Source organism: Scyliorhinus torazame, chromosome 15, assembly GCF_047496885.1.
Source record: "Scyliorhinus torazame isolate Kashiwa2021f chromosome 15, sScyTor2.1, whole genome shotgun sequence".
NCBI lineage: Eukaryota > Metazoa > Chordata > Chondrichthyes > Carcharhiniformes > Scyliorhinidae > Scyliorhinus > Scyliorhinus torazame.
The window spans coordinates 158932540-158953156 of NC_092721.1; the positions used below are offsets into that span (position 1 = coordinate 158932540).

The 20617-nt window shown below is 48.8% G+C and overlaps 1 protein-coding gene across 1 annotated transcript in view; it reads left to right on the plus strand.

Annotated features, from left to right (window-relative positions):
- kl (klotho) overlaps positions 1–20617 on the plus strand; it is a 118684-nt gene that overhangs the window by 91243 nt on the left and 6824 nt on the right. Inside the window, exon 4 of the mRNA XM_072477003.1 lies at positions 10489–11629. Within this exon, the coding sequence (XP_072333104.1) occupies positions 10489–11629 (1141 nt within the window). The remainder of the gene's footprint in view (positions 1–10488; positions 11630–20617) is intronic.

The following is a 20617-nucleotide window of genomic DNA, read 5'->3' on the forward strand; positions in this document are numbered from 1 at the left end:
GAACTCCTTCTGGACCACATAGCCAAGTATGGCTAAGCGGCTGGTGCTAAACATGCACTTCTCCTTGTTGTCGGTGCGATTGAGGAGAGTGGCGGTGTGGAGAAATTTGGCAAGGTTGACATCGTGGTCCTGCTGGTCATGGCCGCAGATGGTGACGTGGTCTAGGTACGGGAAGGTGGCCCGCAAACTGTACCAGTTGACCATTCGGTCCATCTCCCTTTGGAAGACCGAGACCCCGTTAGTGACGCCGAAGGGAACCCTGAGGAAGTGATAGAGACGACCGCCCGCCCCGAAAGCAGTGTATGGACTGTCCGATTTACGAATGGGGAGCTGGTGGTAGGCGGATTTGAGGACTACTGTTGAGAAGACCCGGTACAGTGCAATCTGATTGACCATATCAGATATGCGTGGGAGGGGGTATGCGTCGAGCTGCGTGTACCGATTGATGGTCTGGCTGTATTCCACGACCATTCTGTGTTTCCCCCCAGTTTTAACGACTACCACTTGGGCTCTCCAGGGGCTGTTGCTGGCCTCGATGATGCCTTCCCGAAGCAGCCGCTGGACCTCAGACCTGATGAAGGTCCTGTCCTGGGTGCTGTACCGTCTGCTCCTGGTGGCGACGGGTTTGCAATCCGGGGTTAGATTTGCGAAGAGAGAAGGCGGATCGACCTTTAGGGTCGCGAGGCCACACACAGTGAGGGGTGGTAAGGGCCCGCCGAATTTGAGGGTTAGGCTCTGGAGATTGCACTGGAAGTCCAGGCCGAGTAGTAGAGTAGCGCAGAGGTTAGGGAGGACGTAGAGGTGGAAGCCGCAGAATTCTACGCCCTGGACCGTGAGTGTGACCAAACAGTACTCCCGGAATCACGACGGAATGTGATCCGGAGGCCAGGGAGATTCTTTGGTTGGCGGGGTGTACCGCGTGGGAGCAGCGCCTTACCATATCCGGGTGTATGAAGCTTTCAGTGCTCCCGGAGTCCAGCAGACAAGAGGTCACGTGTCCGGTGATTTTCACGCTGGTCGATGCGGTGGCCAGGTTGTGTGGACGAGACTGGTCGATCGTCACTGAGGCGAATCGTGTTGGTTGTCGCTGGCGTTGGATGATGGGGAGCCTGGGGGGCCCAGATCTTTGAATGCTGTCGGTATCCATGCCCCGTGGGGGAGACAAGATGGCGGCGCCTGAAGATCCTGCGGGGGACAATGGGAGCCGCACGTTGCGGGGGTTGGACAAGATGGCGGCGCCCAGGGGCCACACGTGGACTGAGGGGGGGAAGATGGCGGCGCCCACTGGCCGCGCGTGGCCCGGGGAGATGAAGATGGCAGCACCCATTGTGTGTAGATTAGGGGGATGGGGGCGATAGCGGTGACTGCGCAGGCCTGGCACACCGCGGCGAAGTGCCCCTTTTTGCCGCAAGCCTTGCAACGGGCAGCACGGGCCGGGCAGCGTTGGCGAGGGTGTTTCTGCTGGCCGCAGAAGTAACATCGGGGAGCCCCAGGGCGCGGGCTGGTGTGTGGCGCAGGCATACTGGCTGGGTAAGGCCCCCGCTGGGGCAGCCGTCTGTGGGGTCCACGATGCGTAGGAGGGGTGGGCCGCGCGGCTGGGGGGGGGGGTAGGCATGACTGTTGTCCGAGGCGACCGTCATAGGGAGCGCTAGCTTCTTTGTCTCAGCTAGATCAAGCGTGGCGCCTTCTAACAGTCTTTGGCGTATGAGGTCCGACCCAATCCCCGTAACGAACGTGTCCCGCAGAAGGAGGTTGGAATGTTCAGTGGCCGTAGCGGCTGACAGTCACAGTCCCGGACGAGTGGGATTAGGGCCTGCCAGAAGTCTTCTATGGACTCACCAGGGAGTTGAGAGCGAGTGGCGAGTACGTGCCTGGCGAAGAGCGTGTTCGGTTTCTGTGCATAGTTTTCTTTGAGAAGCGCCATGGCGTCGGCGTAGTTCGGGGCGTCCTGGATCAGCGGAAACACGTTGGAGCTCAACCTTGAGTACAGGATCTGTATCTTCTGAGCCCCTGGAACAGGGGTGGTCGCTGAGTTGATGTACGCCTCGAAGCAAGCTAGCCAGTGATTAAAGTTCTTTTTGGCGTCGCTTGATTGCGGATCCAGCTGCAGGCGATCTGGTTTGATTTGGAGGTCCATCTTTTAGAAAATCTTAGAGCAATAAATTGATACATGATCAATTGCACAAAGACTTGAGTTGGATACAACTGAGGCTTTATTGCTCGAAGATGTGTGGCCTCCCACAGCAGCTGGCGAAATGGCTGCTGAATGGAGGACACGCATATTTATACTCCGCCTACTGGGCGGAGCCAGCAGGCAGGGACTACCGGCAAACCTGTAGTACAGGTCCGACCTTACATCACCTAATACAGGTGCAACAGTGGTTTACCACATTAGGGAAGGATCATAATCACAAAATTCAGTTAGTTTCCTCAAATGCGTTAAGAACTGCGTGACAGACTCCCCTGGAATCCTCTCAGCTGTGTTAAACAGGTAATGTTGCACGATGACCGAGGGCTTAGGGTTGTAATGGTTTGCCACTAATGCTACCAGCCCTTCAAAGGACTTGGAGTCTGGGACTGCATGGTACGTGAGGCTTTTTATCACACTGAAGGCATGGGCTCCAGTCAGAAGTATTACTATCTGTCGCTCAGCATCACTTATAATGTTAGCCCTGACGAAGTAGTGCATATGCTCTGCATATTGCATCCAATGTTCCACGCATGCATCAAACACATCAAGTCTCCCGGAGAACAGCATTGTGAAATCAGCCAACTGTAGCTGCACTTTTATCCTCTTCGCCAATTTAATGGCCACAGAGGAATCCAAAATGAGAGACGTTGAGAAACATAGAACATAGAACATAGAAAAATACAGCACAGAACAGGCCCTTCGGCCCACGATGTTGTGCCGGACCTTTGTCCTAGATTAATCATAGATTATCATTGAATTTCCAGTGCAGAAGGAGGCCATTCGGCCCACCAAGTCCGCACCGGCCCCCGGAAAGAGCACCCCACCCAAGGTCAACACCTCCACCGAATGCTAAGGGCAATTTTGGACACTAAGGGCAATTTATCATGGCCAATCCACCTAACCTGCACATCTTTGGACTGTGGGAGGAAACCGGAGCACCCGGAGGAAACCCACGCAGACACGAGGAGGATGTGCAGACTCCGCACAGACAGTGACCCAAGCCGGAATCGAACCTGGGACCCTGGAGCTGTGAAACAATTGTGCTATCCACAATGCTACCGTGCTGCCCTTAAGAACAACTAAATCTACACTATATCATTTTCCCGTAATCCATGTACCTATCCAACAGCTGCTTGAAGGTCCCTAATGTTTCCGACTCAACTACTTCCACAGGCAGTGCATTCCATGCCCTCAATACTCTCTGGGTAAAGAAACTACCTCTGAACATCCCCCCTATATCTTCCACCATTCACCTTAAATTTATGTCCCCTTGTAATGATTTGTTCCACCCGGGGAAAAAGTCTCTGTCTACTTTATCTATCCCCCTGATCATCTTATAAACCTCTATCAAGTCGCCCCTCATCATTCTCCGTTCTAATGAGAAAAGGCCTAGCACCCTCAACCTTTCCTCGTAAGACCTACTCTCCATTCCAGGCAACATCCTGGTAAATCTCCTTTGCACCTTTTCCAAAGCTTCCACATCCTTCCTAAAATGAGGCGACCAGAACTGTACACAGTACTCCAAATGTGGCCTTACCAAAGTTTTGTACAGCTGCATCATCACCTCTCGGCTCTTAAATTCAATCCCTCTGTTAATGAACGCTAGCACACCATAGGCCTTCTTCACAGCTCTATCCACTTGAGTGGCAACTTTCAAAGGTGTATGAACATAGACCCCAAGGTCTCTCTGTTCCTCAACATTGCCAAGAACTCTACCGTTAACCCTGTATTCTGCATTCATATTTGTGCTTCCAAAATGGACAACCTCACACTTTTCAGGGTTAAACTCCATCTGCCACTTCTCAGCCCAGCTCTGCATCCTATCTATGTCTCTTTGCAGCCGACAACAGCCCTCCGCACTATCCACAACTCCACCAATCTTCGTATCATCTGCAAATTTACTGACCCACCCTTCAACTCCCTCATCCAAGTCATTAATGAAAATCACAAACAGCAGAGGATCCAGAACTGATCCCTGCGGTACACCACTGGTAACTGGGATCCAGGCTGAATATTTGCCATCCACCACCACTCTCTGACTTCTATCGGTTAGCCAGTTCGTTATCCAACTGGCCAAATTTCCCACTATCCCATGCCTCCTTACTTTCTGCATAAGCCTACCATGGGGAAACTTATCAAATGCCTTACTAAAATCCATGTACACTACATCCACTGCTTTACCTTCATCCACATGCTTGGTCACCTTCTCAAAGAATTCAATAAGACTTGTAAGGCAAGACCTACCCCTCACAAATCCGTGCTGACTATCCCTAATCAAGTAGTGTCTTTCCAGATGCTCAGAAATCCTATCCCTCAGTACCCTTTCCATTACTTTGCCTACCACCGAAGTAAGACTAACTGGCCTGTAATTCCCAGGGTTATCCCTATTCCCTTTTTTGAACAGGGGCACGACATTCGCCACTCTCCAATCCCCTGGTACCACCCTTGTTGACAGTGAGGACGAAAAGATCATTGCCAACGGCTCTGCAATTTCATCTCTTGCTTCCCATAGAATCCTTGGATATATGCCGTCAGGCCCGGGGGACTTGTCTATCCTCAAGTTTTTCAAAATGCCCAACACATCTTCCTAACAAGTATTTCCTCGAGCTTACCAGTCTGTTTCACACGTATTTATTTACAAAGTAAACTATATACACAGTACACGCCAGGTCCCAGCTGGGACCACTCGTGTTCAGCGCTCATCTGGGCCGGCTTTTATGCAAGAGTCCAGTACTCCGCTGATGAGCCCCTGCCCCTCAGCAGGGAAGCTCGTATTCTACGAGGCTCATGGGGAGGCTAATTGGTCTGTCTCCATGAGCCTCGTACCGGTTATAATAGAACCCAAGTCCCCAGATTATTACTCTGGGTCTCTGGATTACGAGTCCAGCGACAATGCCACTATGCCACCACCTCCCCTTGTACCAGTGATATATTCATTTTTATTGTAATAATTGTAGAAGTCTTAAGTCACAGTTAAATGAGTCATTAGGGGGGGGGTATGGGAGCACAATGGGTAGCACTGTTGCTTCACAGCACCAGGGTCCCAGGTTTGATTCCCGGCTTGGGTCATTGTCTGTGCGGAGTCTGCACGTTCTCCCCGTGTCTGCGCAGGTTTCCTCCGGGTGCTCCGGTTTCCTCCCACAAGTCCCAAAAGGCGTGCTGTTAGGTGAATTGGACATTCTGAATTCTCCCTCAGTATACCCAAACAGGCGCCGGAATGTGGTGATTCGGGAATTTTCACAGTAACGTCATTGCAGTGTTAATGTAAGTCTACTTCTGATACTAATAATGATGATGATTATTATTATTATATTTGCAATCTCTTGGACTGGACATATTTCCATAAATCTGTGTCCACTCCAATGACATGAAGTCATTGGTAGAAAATAGCTGATGCTTTCTTATGTGACTTATGTTTTCCGCTCTGACATCAGGCGTAGAAAATTAAATTGTGAGGAGAAGTTGCATAAACATAGCTGAAATTCCTTAAATATAGAAAATTGAGAGGTAATCTGATCAAGGTGTTTAAAATGTTAAAATAATGGGCGTGATTCATCCAGCCCGCTGCGCTTGCCGTAGGGCTGGGTGTGATCATGATCAACATATTTAAATGAGCCATTAGGCAACTCGGGAGGTCTTGCAGGCCATTAGAGACCCCAGGGAGGTCAGGCCCAGGACAGGGTGGTAGTATAGCATTCCTCCGGCACCTGGGCACTGTGGCATCTTGGCACTGCCATTGTGGAACCTGGAAGTGCCACTCTTCCAGAGTACCAGGTTGGCAGTGCCAAGGTGCCCAGGTGCCAGGTTGGCAGTGCCAGGGATCGGGTCCTGGGGGGCCTTGCCCATTAGAGGGGGGTGAGGGAGGGTGCCAGGAGCAACAAGAAGTGGGAGGGCTGAAAGGGGGATGTAGAGACAGGGCTGAGTTCAGCTCGCTGGTGCAGGAAAGTAACTAAAGTGTGGCCTTGGCAGAGAGAATCTCCCCGAGACCCAAAAAGTCAGCAAAGTGCCGGTGAATAGAGGGGTGAATCTTGGCACTACAGTCGCCGAGAAACACATCGTCAAATTCACCTGAAACCGGACTTTGATTTATGTCCGCTGAATTGTGCCCAATGTGATAGGGCAGATACCTTTTGTGGGGAAATCAAGATATTGGATAAAAGCTTTTGTCCATAAAAAAGCGGAGATGCCCAATCCAGCTAATTACAATCCCATGCGCCTACTCTCGATCATCACCAAAATGATGAATGGTGTTGTCGACACTGCTATCACAGAAATACATTTACTCAGCAACAATGAGGCTCAGTTTGGATTCACTCAGTACCTGACATGCCTGTACAAGCCACAAGGCATTAACTGTACAAGCCACAAGGCATTGGTTCCGAATCAGGGATTGGGTAAACACTTATTGGGTTAATTTATTAAGGCTAGGCACATGAGAACAGTTATACATAGGTATACAGCTTGAAAACATCAGAGTGATCTATGTGTTCTGCTCAAAGCAAGAGTGAAATTAATACTGGATTACACGACACATTTTCCTTCTCATGATGTTATGCTGATATCCTTTAAATGCTTATTACAACACCCCCTTTCTTTTTAAATATGCTTGCCCCCTTCCAAAGATTATGACTATTTACAATACATGCTCATGTTTAGTTACGATTGCATTGGTGCATAGAACTGATTAATTTATGAATCTCTAAACTCAGCATAAAGTTGATCTGCTGGTATGCCCAGATCTTATGATAGTAACCTTGTCTGGAGGTTTCTTTAACTGTTCATGGTGATCTGTGGCATTGTCGTTCTTGGGTGCTGTTTCTGGTTGTATTTGGGATCGTGTCCAAGATTAATAGGACCATACAGTGGTTGAGGAGTTGAAATGGATCTGATTTGTGCTAAATTACATCTCACAACTGTACCTTTGTATGTAATGACTTCATAGGATTTTGATTCTGAACAAACCCTTGTCACTTCAGCTGGTTTCCATATACTGTCTGATGTGAAATTGTTCTTTCAACTGTAAAATTGGCAATTCTGTACCTGAGTTTTTACTGTGCATCGCCGAGGGAGTCGACACGATGGTGCGGACCATGGGGAACGCCAGTGCTGACAGAGCCAGATGATGCAGGGAAGTCAGGGGCTCGAACAAGCTGCCCCTCCATCCCAAGGTGAACCCCAGGGCCCTATTGGTACTGACCGGGAGGAGGGGGCGCTAAATGCCTACACGGACATGCCCCATGAAGTGGCGACAGTGGCCACCAGCTGCCCCGAGTTCCATGAGGCTGATGAGGCTGCATCTCAGGGTCAGCACATGGGACGGGGGCAGCACGGCTGTGCATGAGCCGCCAACAAGTGAACCGGGGCCCTCCGGCCCCAATGCCCCCAGAGGACGCCCGCCAGGGGCATTGAAGGCCACAGAACGTGGTAAGCAGCTGGCTGCCTCCAACTCAGATCTGCATCCTGGGGACACACCTAGAGATAGTGGTAGAGCTAGGACGATTACTGAGGGCACTGGAAAAGGGAGGGGAGGGGATGGGGATTGGTAGGGAGTGAGGGGGCTGGGGGTGGGCCAGCACCATCGGGAGGGTGGGAAATTGTAAAACGCAATAAACACCTTTGTGTACAACCAGTATAATGCCTCTGTCACTTTCTTCCACAATGCAGGCCGACCACTGAACCCTTGGCCCATCTCTCCAGGCGTCTCCCCTTCCCCGTGGCACCCACCCACCCTCCGGCCGTGGACATGTCCCCGGAGCCGTGTCCAATCCCCTGGGTGTTCAGATGTTGGCTGCTGTATGTGTGGTGTTGCCTCCCGCAGTGTTCAGGCACAGTGATCAGGCATCAAGGTGTGATTGGGATGCTGGGCAATGATTCCCACATGCTACATGGCCCGCCCACCCACAGGAATCTACTTGGGTTTGTGTGAAGTGCTCACTAAACCCCGATTGCCAATTCCCTATTAGCAATAGCCTTCAGCCGCATGGCCAGAGGCCTTGGCAGTCGATGGGGGTTATGAGTGGTCAGTGGGGCAGACCGGCAGGGACAAGAGTTGTCCCAGGAATGGGTACACACGATTCAGGGGTTGGCATGCTGGTGCCGTGCATGGTTGCCCCCCGATTGTCTCCCCCCACCGCCTCCCTCCCACCCCCCCATGATGGCCCACCCCTTTGGAGGGTCCCCCAGCCGGAATTCCCCTACCCCCCACCGAGCACTGGGTGGTAAGTCCAGCACCCCCAGGCTCTTTGCCTGTGAGCAAAGATGGTTATTCACCTTCTTGGCTCCCCACAAAAGGCCTTCCGCCAAAAGGAGTACCAATCGGCGCCAGCATGAGCACTTGCTGGGGAGGTCACTGACTCGGGAGGCCGTTGGATTTGGGGTCACTCTCCTTAATTGTATGGAAATAGATCTTAAGTGGTGATCATTGGTTTCTCGCCACGCTACGGCGAGATCTTGATATCGCCTATGGGAGTGGGCTGGTTGCATATCAAACTGTTTGAAGTCTGGAGCGGACCTCATTTTCTACCTCTCCCGCTATTTACCAGCCTTGTTTTGATTGAGCGAGAGTGTTTTTATGTCAACAATCAGGCAATGATGGAACAGCATTTGTGCTTGTGAACTTCCTGCACTTTCTGTCTGTGATTGTCTGTAGTCTTATTATTGGGGAAACATATTTATCAAAAAGAGATTGGTAATATCTTTTAGTAAATCAGTAAGAAAGTAATTTTTCCTCAGGACATCTTAAAGCACATCACAGCCAATGAATTACTTTGGAAATATAGGGCTGAATATAACTCGCCCCATGGGAATGGGCTGGGAGTTGGAAATGCTGGCAAATTAGCAGGGTAGGGTTTGGGAAGGCACCCAATGCCTTCCTGTCCCCAGCATCAGGAGGGCCTGCCAACATGCGAGGAGACTGTCAGGTAAATCCTGTCCGTCTCTCAGTGTGCTCCAGGTGGGGTCCTCCTTTTTGGAGACTTCATTGCCTTGGATGGGTTCCCTGGCAACAAAGGCCATCCCCACTGGCAACAATGCCACTTGACAACTTCACAGGGGCTTGCCGAATTGGCCCCAGTGTCCCCAGACCCCACGTACCTGACTGAGGATGCATAATAATCAATGTGGTCTCATCCTTCAGCTGGCACCCCTAGTGGTGGGGGCCCTGAGGTTACTGGCCCTCTGCCTGGGCTGGCAGCTCTGCGGGGGGGGGGGGGGCAAGACTTAATAGGATGGTAGCTAAATGTGGCCCATGTCCCAATGCCTGCCGAAACCCTGACTTTGAGCCCTGGGAGCGGGACCCCTGCTGACTCTGCAGAATTCTATCTGTAGTCGCTATTTCTTAGTGGGCAAATACAATAGGCAATTTGTACATATCAGGACCCACAAATACCAAATTGGATAAATAAACACCTAATCTGCTTTGAGGCTTATAGTTGAGAGTTGAATGCTGACTCTCCCACTGGAAGAGTTTCTCCAGCTCCCACTCCCTACTCTTCTATGGATATAAGCATGGCATATATTACATGCCCCTGATTAATCTATTTAATATTTCACTTCATACTGTACAGAGCTCCTTCAGTACTGCACTGAAGTGATAACTGGATTCTGCGCTTCTGCCCTGGAGGACCAACCCATGATCCTCTGACCCGGAAGTGAATACTAACACTGAGTCAAACTGACGTTTGTATGGAGTAATCTAATCCAATTCAATTGTTGTTTCGAATAAGAAACCAGTATTCATTTTTGTGATTCATAAGACTTTGTAAGTGAGGCTCACTTAACTGTAGTTTAGTAATTTACTCAGAAACCAAGCCACCTTTGGTATCACTCTCAATATTTCTACCCGATATTTCAAGAACATGTGGAATGTCAAGAACAAGAAAATGTCGCTGGGCCCATCAAATCCTAACTCCGTGATCTTCTAATTCTTTCAGTTTCAAATAAAACATGCCCCAGTTGTCAGCCTTGACCAGTTGGCCTATTGGCAGCCTCCTCTGTGAAGTGGACCGAAGACACATCTGACATAATATGCTCAGAAATGATTGACTGGGCAGCGAATAATGGCCCTGGTAGTACAATTGAAACATAGGGCATAAAATAGCCACTGAACCTTCATAAAATTAAGTCTCTAATAAATAGATACATCTTTCTCTTCTTTCTCTGATATGAAAATCTGTTTCTACATTTGTGTTTTAGGTTTTAAATAATTAAGAAGGAATTCAAGTTGTATTCAGAGACTAAAATCACATTGTATTGTTCAGTGGTATTGCATTGTACTTTTGTCTTCTTTTAATTCTCAGGTAGAAACGACTCCTACAACTCCCCAATTTGTTGATCACAATATTTACAAGTGGGATATTAATAGCACTGGAAAGCTGTTGAAGGTCAAAGGAGTAATCGGTCAGGCTCGTGGAGGTCAGTGCACTGACTACAATACCATCAGGCAAGAAATTTACCTCTTGCAAAATACACATGCCACTCACTTCCAGTTCTCCCTCAACTGGTCACTAATCCTTCCTACAGGCAACACAACACAGGTGATCCGGGCAAACCTGCGCTATTACAAATGCTACATCAGTGAGCTTCTCCATGTGAATGTCACTCCTGTTGTCGTGTTGTATCACCCCACTCTTGAGGATCAGCGTCTGCCTTCAGTGTTAGAAGACAATGGGGGTTGGATGAACCCAGCAACTATTCAGGCCTTTGTGGAATATGCCAGATTATGTTTCAGACAGCTGGGAAGCAAAGTGAAATTCTGGATAACCATGAGTGAGCCGAATGGCGTAAAGCACTTATTGGGATATAAAACAAACTTCACAATCGTAGGCCACAATTTAATCAAAGCACATGCTTTAGTCTGGCACCTTTATAATAATGAGTTTCGCAAGACACAACATGGACAGGTCTCGGTTTCCCTTCATGCGGATTGGGTGGACCCTGCTGACCCTTTCTCCAGGAATGACATAGAGGCAGCTGCCAGGACCTTGGAGTTTGATATTGGTTGGTTTGCAGAGCCTATCTTTGGTCAAGGGGACTACCCCTTCATCATGCGAGACTGGCAGAGCCAAAGGCAAATCGTTGGCTGGCACAATTCGTATTTGCCCTACTTTACCAATGAAGAGAAGAAGCTGATACTTGGCTCCAGTGATTTTGTTGCACTGAACCACTACACAACTCATATTGTTCACCTAGAAGGCCAAGCTGAAGCCCAGGCTGGTTATGAATTCAAAGTGCAGCACCTGAAAGACACTACCTGGCTGGCATCACCAGACGGGAAAGCAGTTGTGCCAGGGGGTTTACGCAAACTCTTGCGGTGGATAAAATCAAAATATGGCAATGTTCCAATCTACGTCACATCGAATGGAATTGATGATGATTCACCCTCTAAAGACAAGTTACGAGTTTATTACATTCAGAGTTACATCAATGAAGTCTTGAAAGGTAAGCCATTCTTCATCCCCTGTACTTAACAAATGTACAAGTTTTGATGGGTGTTTAGTGTCTGTGCTGCCTACTACTTGGTCTTTATCAGTGATCCCACATCATTGTCAGACTTTTCCTGTACATCCCCCATTTTCCTTGTATTTTCTGGGGATTTTTTTTATCTGCAGGAGTGGGGAGAAACATTAAACATGCTGTTGTTTTCATATTTTTCTCAATGAGCTTTTATCCATGACTATATTAGATTTATTTTTTTGTTATTTGCTATTCATGTGCTGTGAAATTCATGCCAAGAGTGTGAAAGGTTCCTAATACTCTAGATGCAAATTTATTTTTCCTCTATTCTTCACCAGCGGTCATGGCTGCTGGTTTTCTTGCTTTTTGTTTGATTTTCTATCTTGTTTTCCTCATTGGTCCTCGATACTCTGTTGCATCTGGGTGAGTGAATTAAAGTTATTGATTGGCCTCCCTTATCATGTGTCAATCTTGGGATTGTAGCTTTCTCAATTTCTCATTTGATCTGCCTTTATAACAACAGCAACTTGCATTGATATAGCAGAGGAACATCACAGAGCAAAGGGGAAAGCAGGGTAAAGGCATCAACATATCATCATATGCTTTAAGGAGGCTATTCTGGGGAGTTCAAAGGCCCGAAAGCAAAGTAGTTTTAGAAAGTTCAAAAGAGAGGATCAATCAGAAGATTTTAGCCCCATTTTTGCTCTTTTTAAGTGAGTGGGTTTTGAGTCTGTTTAAATCGGGCACAGTAATTATAATAATAATAATAATTAGCGCCACTGATGGAGTAGAGGGTGCAGAATGTAAGAGCTGGGGGTCAGCTGGAGGAAGGAACGTAGATCAAGGTCATGGAAGGATTTGTAAATGAGAACAAGTGCCTTGAAATGGATACATTAGCAGGAGAGAAACCAGAAGGCTTGGGTGCTGGGAGTGATGTGTGAGCCTCGTGGAGTACCAACTCCCCACTGAGGGGCGGAGGCCCGTTAACGGGCTTGTTAACTCAGTACCATAAAAGTTGTCACAGGTAGAAGTAGAATGTAATGTTCTTGTCGGATGGCCTGATTTATATTCCAAGAACATTTGTAGCTAAAGCTATAAACGATTTATTAACATTAACTGTGGGTTAAATATATACAAAACAACAGATGAATAACAGTATGATAATACACAAGCAACCTTTCTCTCCAGCTCCCTCCAGCCAGTCTGAGAGGTCACCTGACTCTGACATTCACTCATATACTAAAGAGACTCCTAGTTGTCAGTCGCTGAATTACAACACAACCATGATATCACCACATCGATCTGCAGAGTAATCCCGACTGGGACGAGACTGGTACTTGTAAATACGTTCTTCTAGTAAATAAATCTTCGGCTGGGATCTCCGTTCCTGAGACTGTGTTGACGGCTAGGCAGGATTCGTGGAGTTCTACGACAGCAAAACCAGCAGCGCATCTGGACCGATTCAGTGACCATTGAGGTATCGACGCCACGTGAACACAATCGATTCCAATGAGAAACAGTGCCGGATTCGTGATTGACAGTCAGGACGCTGACAAGCTGCAGCTGCATATACACACTTCACTCCCCACACGCACCATCCCAGCCAACAAGATGGCAGCGAGGAAAGTGGCACCACAGAGACCTCCTGGATGGCATGGAGGAGAAGTTGGCCACCCTGTATCCCAGCCCGGGAAGGAGGCTGCCAGAGCCGTCGTTCACCGTACCTGGGCACAGGTGGCAGAGGCGGTAAATGCCACCAGTAACACCATCCGGACAGGGCTGCAGTGCAGGAAAAAAATGCATGACCTGCTCAGGGTGGCCAGTATGAGTAGGTAGTCTTGTGGCCCTAGCACAAACCCCTGTCCTACATACCCGTGAACCCCACCAGGAGGGAGGCTAGACCCCTACCCTGCACCACTTGCCGGCACACATACTGGCCGCCATGGCCAGGTGCCCTGGCCACTGAGGCCACCAGCTACCCACGCCCTGGGTAGCATGTGTCCGACTGTCTAACACTGTCGTTTTCTGATTCCGTGCCCCACCTCCCGGCCAGGAGAAGACTGCCTGCCCATAACCGCCGGCAGTAGGAGAAAACTGGAGGTCAGCGGGCGCTGAACGTGGTTGACGGCCCGGAGGAAGGGAAGTCGCCGGGGTGGAGTTCGGCCGCTGGCGAGGATGTGAGACCCTGCTTAGTTGCGGTTTCCCGTGACACATGTCAAACCCCCCCCCCCCCCACCACCACCCCCACCACACTAACCCCCAACCCCTCACCTCCACCTTTGCCCCCACACCACCCTCACCCCCACCCTCATCCCATCACTCACCCCCACACCACACTCACCCCCACCCCCACCCTCAACCCCACACCATGCACGCCCGGTCCGGCAGGTCTTTGAATGACACTACCAATACACATGAGGCCGCATGCGGCACCTCCTTTGCAATTCCTCCTCCTCGGCCTGATAGGCCTCTGGCTCCCCTTTCCCAGTGACTGCCACCTTTCCACTGCTCCCCATTCCGCTGCTGCAGGTTTCTCCCCCTTGAGCAGCGCCCACCCGTACAGCCGCACGGCATCCCCCAGGGCTGCGGTGACTAGAAGGAAGGCCACCATTGCACGTTTAATTCCTGTATCCATTGTCTGCAGGCCGACATTTTGCTCTTGAGTCGCCAGGTATCTTTCTGATACCGCCACGTGGTTCAAGTCCGAGTAATGATCAATAATCCAACACACCGCTTAGTAAGAGTTAACTCAACGCACATTTATTATATAGAGTAATCAATACTTATGCATAAATTCTACGTCTAAGCTACTTCCTACACCTAACAGGCCAATACTTAACTTGGAACTGGCCCACCAGGTCAGGGAAACGAATGGCCTTTTGTTCGGATTCTGAGCCTGCGGGATTCAAAGCTGTTACAGATTGAAGCTAAGAGCGCCTATCTCGTAGCGAGCGTTGAAGTAAGACTTACGATTTGAGCGGCTGTTGAAGAGTGCAGAAGGCTAGCAGAAGGGTGCAGAAGGGTCGATTTGAACTTGGACTCTATTCTTATAGTCCCCAAGGGCTTCCCGCCTTTCGGGGCGGACCCTGTACCTGGTTCCAAGTGATTGGACTTTGTCCCAATCACTTGGTTCAATATCCTCCAATGCTGGAGCGATTCCTTGATCGATGGGAGGTCTTGAGGTGGTTGTTCACCTCCCTTTGTGTAGGCTTCTGTTGGCGCCGAAGAGTCTGGGTTGGCTTTGTGTGTCTAAATTGTTGCACATTGTTCCCGGGGATTGCTCATTAGTATTCAGATGGCTGGTGTTTTGTTGTGCTGATGGCTACAGGTATCGATCTTCTCTGGCCTTCCCAGAGGTGAATAAACAGTCTACCTGCAGCTGCTTGTTTTAGGCCTGTTGGCTGATTTTCCCATCAGCCTTTTCCGTTCGCCATTTTAAATCGGGGTTAGCCATTCTAAATCGGGAGTTAGCCATTTTAACTGGATACAGTTGGCACTGCAGATTCTGTCCCCGCATGTCCCCATCCCCGCACCCCTGGCCCCGTCAGTGCCCAGCACCGTGGGGGCCTCTGCCCTGGCACACATCCCTGCTGCCAAGGGTACCGTCGGCTGGTGCTGCCTTTGCCAGCAGTATACTCTGCGGCACCCATCCGATGCCATTGGGTGTGTCCTTTTGTGGACCGCCTGATGCTCCGCCCATGGGTGGTGGCCAGACTGACTGGGGGGGGTGTGGGGTATGGCGGAGAGTGTGGTGTGGGGGGCGTAGGGGTGGGGACACCCCAAAGGCCGGTGTCACTCTACAGAAGCGAGGCCAACATGGGTGGTCAGTGGGTGTGCAGCAAGGTGGCTGCCTCGCAGGCTGCGGCAATGGCAGTCTGTGCCTGCATACTGCCCCAGTCCTGTGGGTGGTTGCCCTGGCCACACAGCTCATTTTCCCATCAACCCCCCCGCCCCCCAACCCAAGCCAGCCCGGTTAGTGTCTGGCCCGGCAGCCCATAGTCGTGCCTCTTCATGTCCTACCTTCTCTCTCTCCCTCATCAGCCATGATGCCAGTTTCACAATTTTTAAAAGCACGTGAACCTCGCTGTCGGGAATTCGCCCCAGTGCAGGCGGAGAATCGCAGAGGTGCCAGAGAATACCGGGTCAAGCCCGCTAATGATAAGGCAACAGCGTTTACTGTACAGATGGAGTGGAATGTATTGGCGCCACTGTTCCGGCGACGGAGAATTGCAATTTGGCGTGAAACCAGCGCCTGCCACGATTTGGGCTTCGGAACCGATTCTCCGCCCAATCACATTTCCGGATTCCGGCGTCAGCCGACGGTGAATCCCCTTTGACTCTCCTTTCGGGACCCCTCCATGACTGCTGAGGTTTATTATCACCCTGTTTGCTTTTTGTTCTCATGGTTTGAGAGCGTGATTTCTCCATGGAAATGGGGATGGAGTGGGGTGGGAGGGATTTCCTGCGATGACAGCAACCAAAGACCGTTTTGTATTTAGCCATTTCCATTATCTAATGGGTCCTCTTGGCATTGCTTTCTTTTCCATTCAATTTACTGACACTTTCATAAAGTCTTCTGATATGTGTGACTAGCTCAGGCGGTCAGGATGGTACAGGGCTCTTGATAAGATTAGTCACATGGAATTTTAGAGGGTTAAATGGCCCAGTAAAACATTCCAAAGTGTTTTCACATCTCAAGAGCCTTAATACTGATGTTGCATTCCTTTGAGAAACGCATTTCCATGTTAGAGATCATACCAGATTACATAACACACCAGTTGACCAGCTGTTTCACTCCAACTTTAATGCCAGAGCTAAAACAGCAATTTTGATTATCAAAAGAATACAGTTCTCCCCCTTAAATATAATCTCAGACCCTGGTGAATGTTACACGATAGTTAGTGACACACCTTTTCAAACCCCTGTAGTTTTGGTGAACATCTATGGCTCTAACTGGGATGATACAAAATTTATCACATCGCTCCTATCTTGCCTTCCTAATCTAGACACCCACCATCGTATTTTCAGAGGGGATCTAAACTGTGTTATCGATTCAAAGCTGGATCGCTCAAGTCCAAAGACTTTCACCCTCTCTGGCATTTCCGGACAGAACACTTCTCCCCACAGTATTTTGCTGAGTATTCTGCCATTGTTATATAAGATCCCACGCCGCACCCACACCATTGACCTGGCTCTAACATCTAAAGTTAATGGTTGGCCTCTATGGAGGTTTGATACAACCCTGATATCTGACAATGATTTTTGCAAATCTATATCCATCAGTATAGATGTTTCTTTAAAACAAACGAATACTTGGTTCCACCATTGTCGTGTTGGGTGTTCTGGTCTACAAACAGGTCAACACGGCTGGAGATGGTGTAACTCTATTTTATTAACAACTCAACTGTAATTACATACTGTAAGCTTGGGTACGTGCATTACCAGCTTATCTGTGGACCCTGTCCTATCACTATCTAGGTGAGGCACTCAGCACATGGTGAATGTCTGAGAGGTAGGCTGTGAGCTCTGTGCTCTGAGCTGGCTGCTGCTAGAATGAGCGGGAACTCTGGTGTCCCCTGTCTTTACAGTGCGTGTGCTCTCACTGGTGATTGGCTGCGATGTTGTGTATGCTGGTTGATCCTACTGTATGTCCATCAGTGTGTCAGTGTGTGTGTGACTGCACCATGATATGCTGATGTATATCATGACAACCTAATATCAATATTATGGGAGACCCTCATGGCGGATCTCCATGCAAATGTAATTTCTTATAATGGATGTATTATCAAACAAAGAAAATGAAAACAACAAGAATTGGTGGATTCGATTTTAGAAATAGACCATCAATATTCCATTACCCCCACTCCTGAGCTTTTTGCAGACAGGCTAAAGTTCCAGACTCAATTTGACTTACTTTCCACAAATGAAGCTGTGCACATGTTACAACATTCAAGCGGGACTTTTTATGACTATGGGGACAAAGCTGATTGCTTACTACCAGCTCAGACGCCAGTCTGCTTCTTGGTTTATCTCCCAAATCAGTGACTTCTCCCAGAATCTTAATTTGACCTTTGCTTCCCTTTTATCATAACCTCGATAAATCTGATCCCGTTGGATAGCATGGCAATAGCTGACTTCCTGAATAATTTGGACATCCCAGCTGGGGGGGGGGGGGGGGGGGGGGGGGGTGGACAGCAGCAGAGATTTAGACCAGTGTTTTTCAAACTTTTTTTCTGGGGAACCATCTTTACCAACCAGCCAACCTTCGGGACCCATGCCGGCCGGCCTTCACAACCCACCATTTTATCTTACCTTAATGCGAGAGGTGAGCCTACTTGGTCCTCACGATCTCACGCCAATCAGGTTCACAGGAGGAGAGGTAAGACATAGTTAGCATCCAAGTTTCATCAGCAAACAAATCAACCAGAAAGGACAATTTCTCAAGGAGGAAAGCGTGGATTTTGTACCTCAGTTTGTAAACTCTCAGCAGCTCCCCTGTTGACTGATCATTACTGTAGCTCTTCAAGCGGATGAGGTCCACGATCATTGGGATTGACTGGTCACTGTTTCGTTTCAATGCTTTAATGTAGTCTAAATGGGCAGCAAAAAACTTATAGCCACCCATCAGAGGGCGACGATGTGATGATTTCCCATGGCTTTCATTATATCCCTTGCCAAACGTTCAGTTCTGACAATGATGAAACCATGTGGACTATATATTCTTTCCAGATCACTACAGTAATGTTTGGGGATGTAAAACAGATCGAGGTCATAGCCTTGTTCATCATCAGTGATCACCACGCAGTCAGCCACCGCCATGCCGCTATCGTACTTTGACCCCAGGTTCAGGTCCCAACACTCCTGGGCCGCATGCGCAGTGTGCCCGCATTTTTGTTAGTTGGTCGTGACGGCCATTTTTAAAGCCGCCCGCAGCCGGCATTGTTAAAAGTCAGCAGCTGCTGCTTGTGAATTTCCACGATCGGGAATGCCGCAATGATAGACTCGCGGCCCTCCTGACACCCACCCACAGGTCGCGATCCCCACTTTGAAAATGCCTGATTTAGATGACCCTTTGCGCCTGGATAACAAACTGTATTAAGTTGCTGTAAAGGTGGCAAGGCGCCAGGCCCTGACAGCTGCCCTATTGACTTTTATAAACGTTCCCACTTACCTTGCGCCCTTCTTGCTAGATATATTTAATGACTCATTGTTTCATGGTTCTTTGCCCCCTACATTGACTCAAGCTCCCATTAATCTTATACTCAAAAAAGTCAGGGACCCTGAAGAATGCGGCTCATTTTGGCCTATCTCTCCTTTTAACGCAGACGTAAAGCTGTGAGCTAAGGTATTGATGTGCTGCTTGGAGCCATGTCTCCCTGACCAACCTGGCTTTGTAAAGGCACGCCAATTATCATCAAATGTATATCATTTTCTTGATATTGTACTTTCCCCAACTGTCCCTGAAGTTGTTGTCTCTCTGGATGCGGAGAAGGCTTTTGACCGGGTGGGGTGGGATTATCTATTTGTAATTTTGGATAAATTTAGATTTGATTCAAAATTTGCTTCATGAATTCCCCTTCTGCATACCTCCCCTACCGTGAGTGTGCACAATCACTCTCTTCACTCAGAGTACCTTGTCCCGGCGATAGAACCACTGTCAATAGCCTTAAAGTCGTTTATACTGCTGAAGGATATCCATCAAGCTGGTATAGAGCATCGTGTCCTTATATGCTGATGACCTCTTATTATGCAACACTAACCCTGTTGGCTGTGTTAATCACAGAATGAATATTTTCAGTCACTTTGGCTTGTTCTCTGTCTATAAATTGAATATAAACAAAAGTGAATTAACTCTAGTGCCAAAGAAATTCCCCCCAAAAGCTTTGCCATTTCGTATATCTGGTGCTGGTTTTCGCTACTTCGATGTGAACATAACGTACTCTTTGCATCTCTTCATAGAACAAATTTTATGAGCTTGGTCACCAAAATTAAAGCGGATTTGCAGCGCTGGGATAGTTTGCCTCTTTCCATAACTGGCAGAATTCAATCCATAAAAATGAACATTCTTACCAGATTCTTATTTATTTACCAATGTCTCCCTATTTTTCTACCAAAATCATTTTTTGTTATGGTTAACAAGCTGGTATTAACATTTATCTGGACAAGAAGAGTCTGGGCTCCTCGAGTCTATAGAGCAATACTTCAAAGAGGGTGATGGGTTGGAGGGCTAGCTATTCCTAATCTACTCTACTATGATTGGGTTGCCAATATTCAAAAGATTTTAGCATGGTGTCATGATGCAAGTTTAAACTGATGTCTTATGGAAGCGCATTCCTGCTACTCATCCTCTCTTCCTGCCTTAATTTGTGCCCCGCTATCTGTTTCCCCTCTAAATACACATCAAACCCCCTTCTGGTTTCTACTTTAAAAGTGTGGAAACAATTTTGTCAACATTTTAAACTTTCCACTCCCTGGCTATTAGATCCTATTTGTAATAACCACTTAATCTTGCCCTGCATGAAGTGGGTAGTGTTGGGGTTTACGGGGCTATTTTGGAGGAGGAGAAGGCGCCGCTGGAAGGGATCAAGGCAAAGTGGGAGGAAGAGTTGGGTGAGGGTATGGAGGAGGGGTTCTGGTGTGAAGTGCTGCGGAGGGTGAATGCCTCCACCTCGTGTGCGAGGTTGGGGCTGATACAGCTGAAGGTGGTGTATAGAGCACACCTTACAAGGGCGAGGATGAGCGTGAACGTTGCCGGGGGGCGGGGGGGGGGGAGGCGCAAACCACGTTCATATGTTTCAGTCCTGTCCAAAGCTGGAGGATTACTGGAAGGAGGTGTTTAGGGTAATCTCTACAGTGGTGCACCTGAAACTGGACCCGGGGCCTCGGAGGCCGTCTTTGGGGTGTCGGACCAGCCGGAGTTGGAAACTGCGAGGAGGCAGATGTTGTAGCCTTCGCCTCCTTGATTGCCCGAAG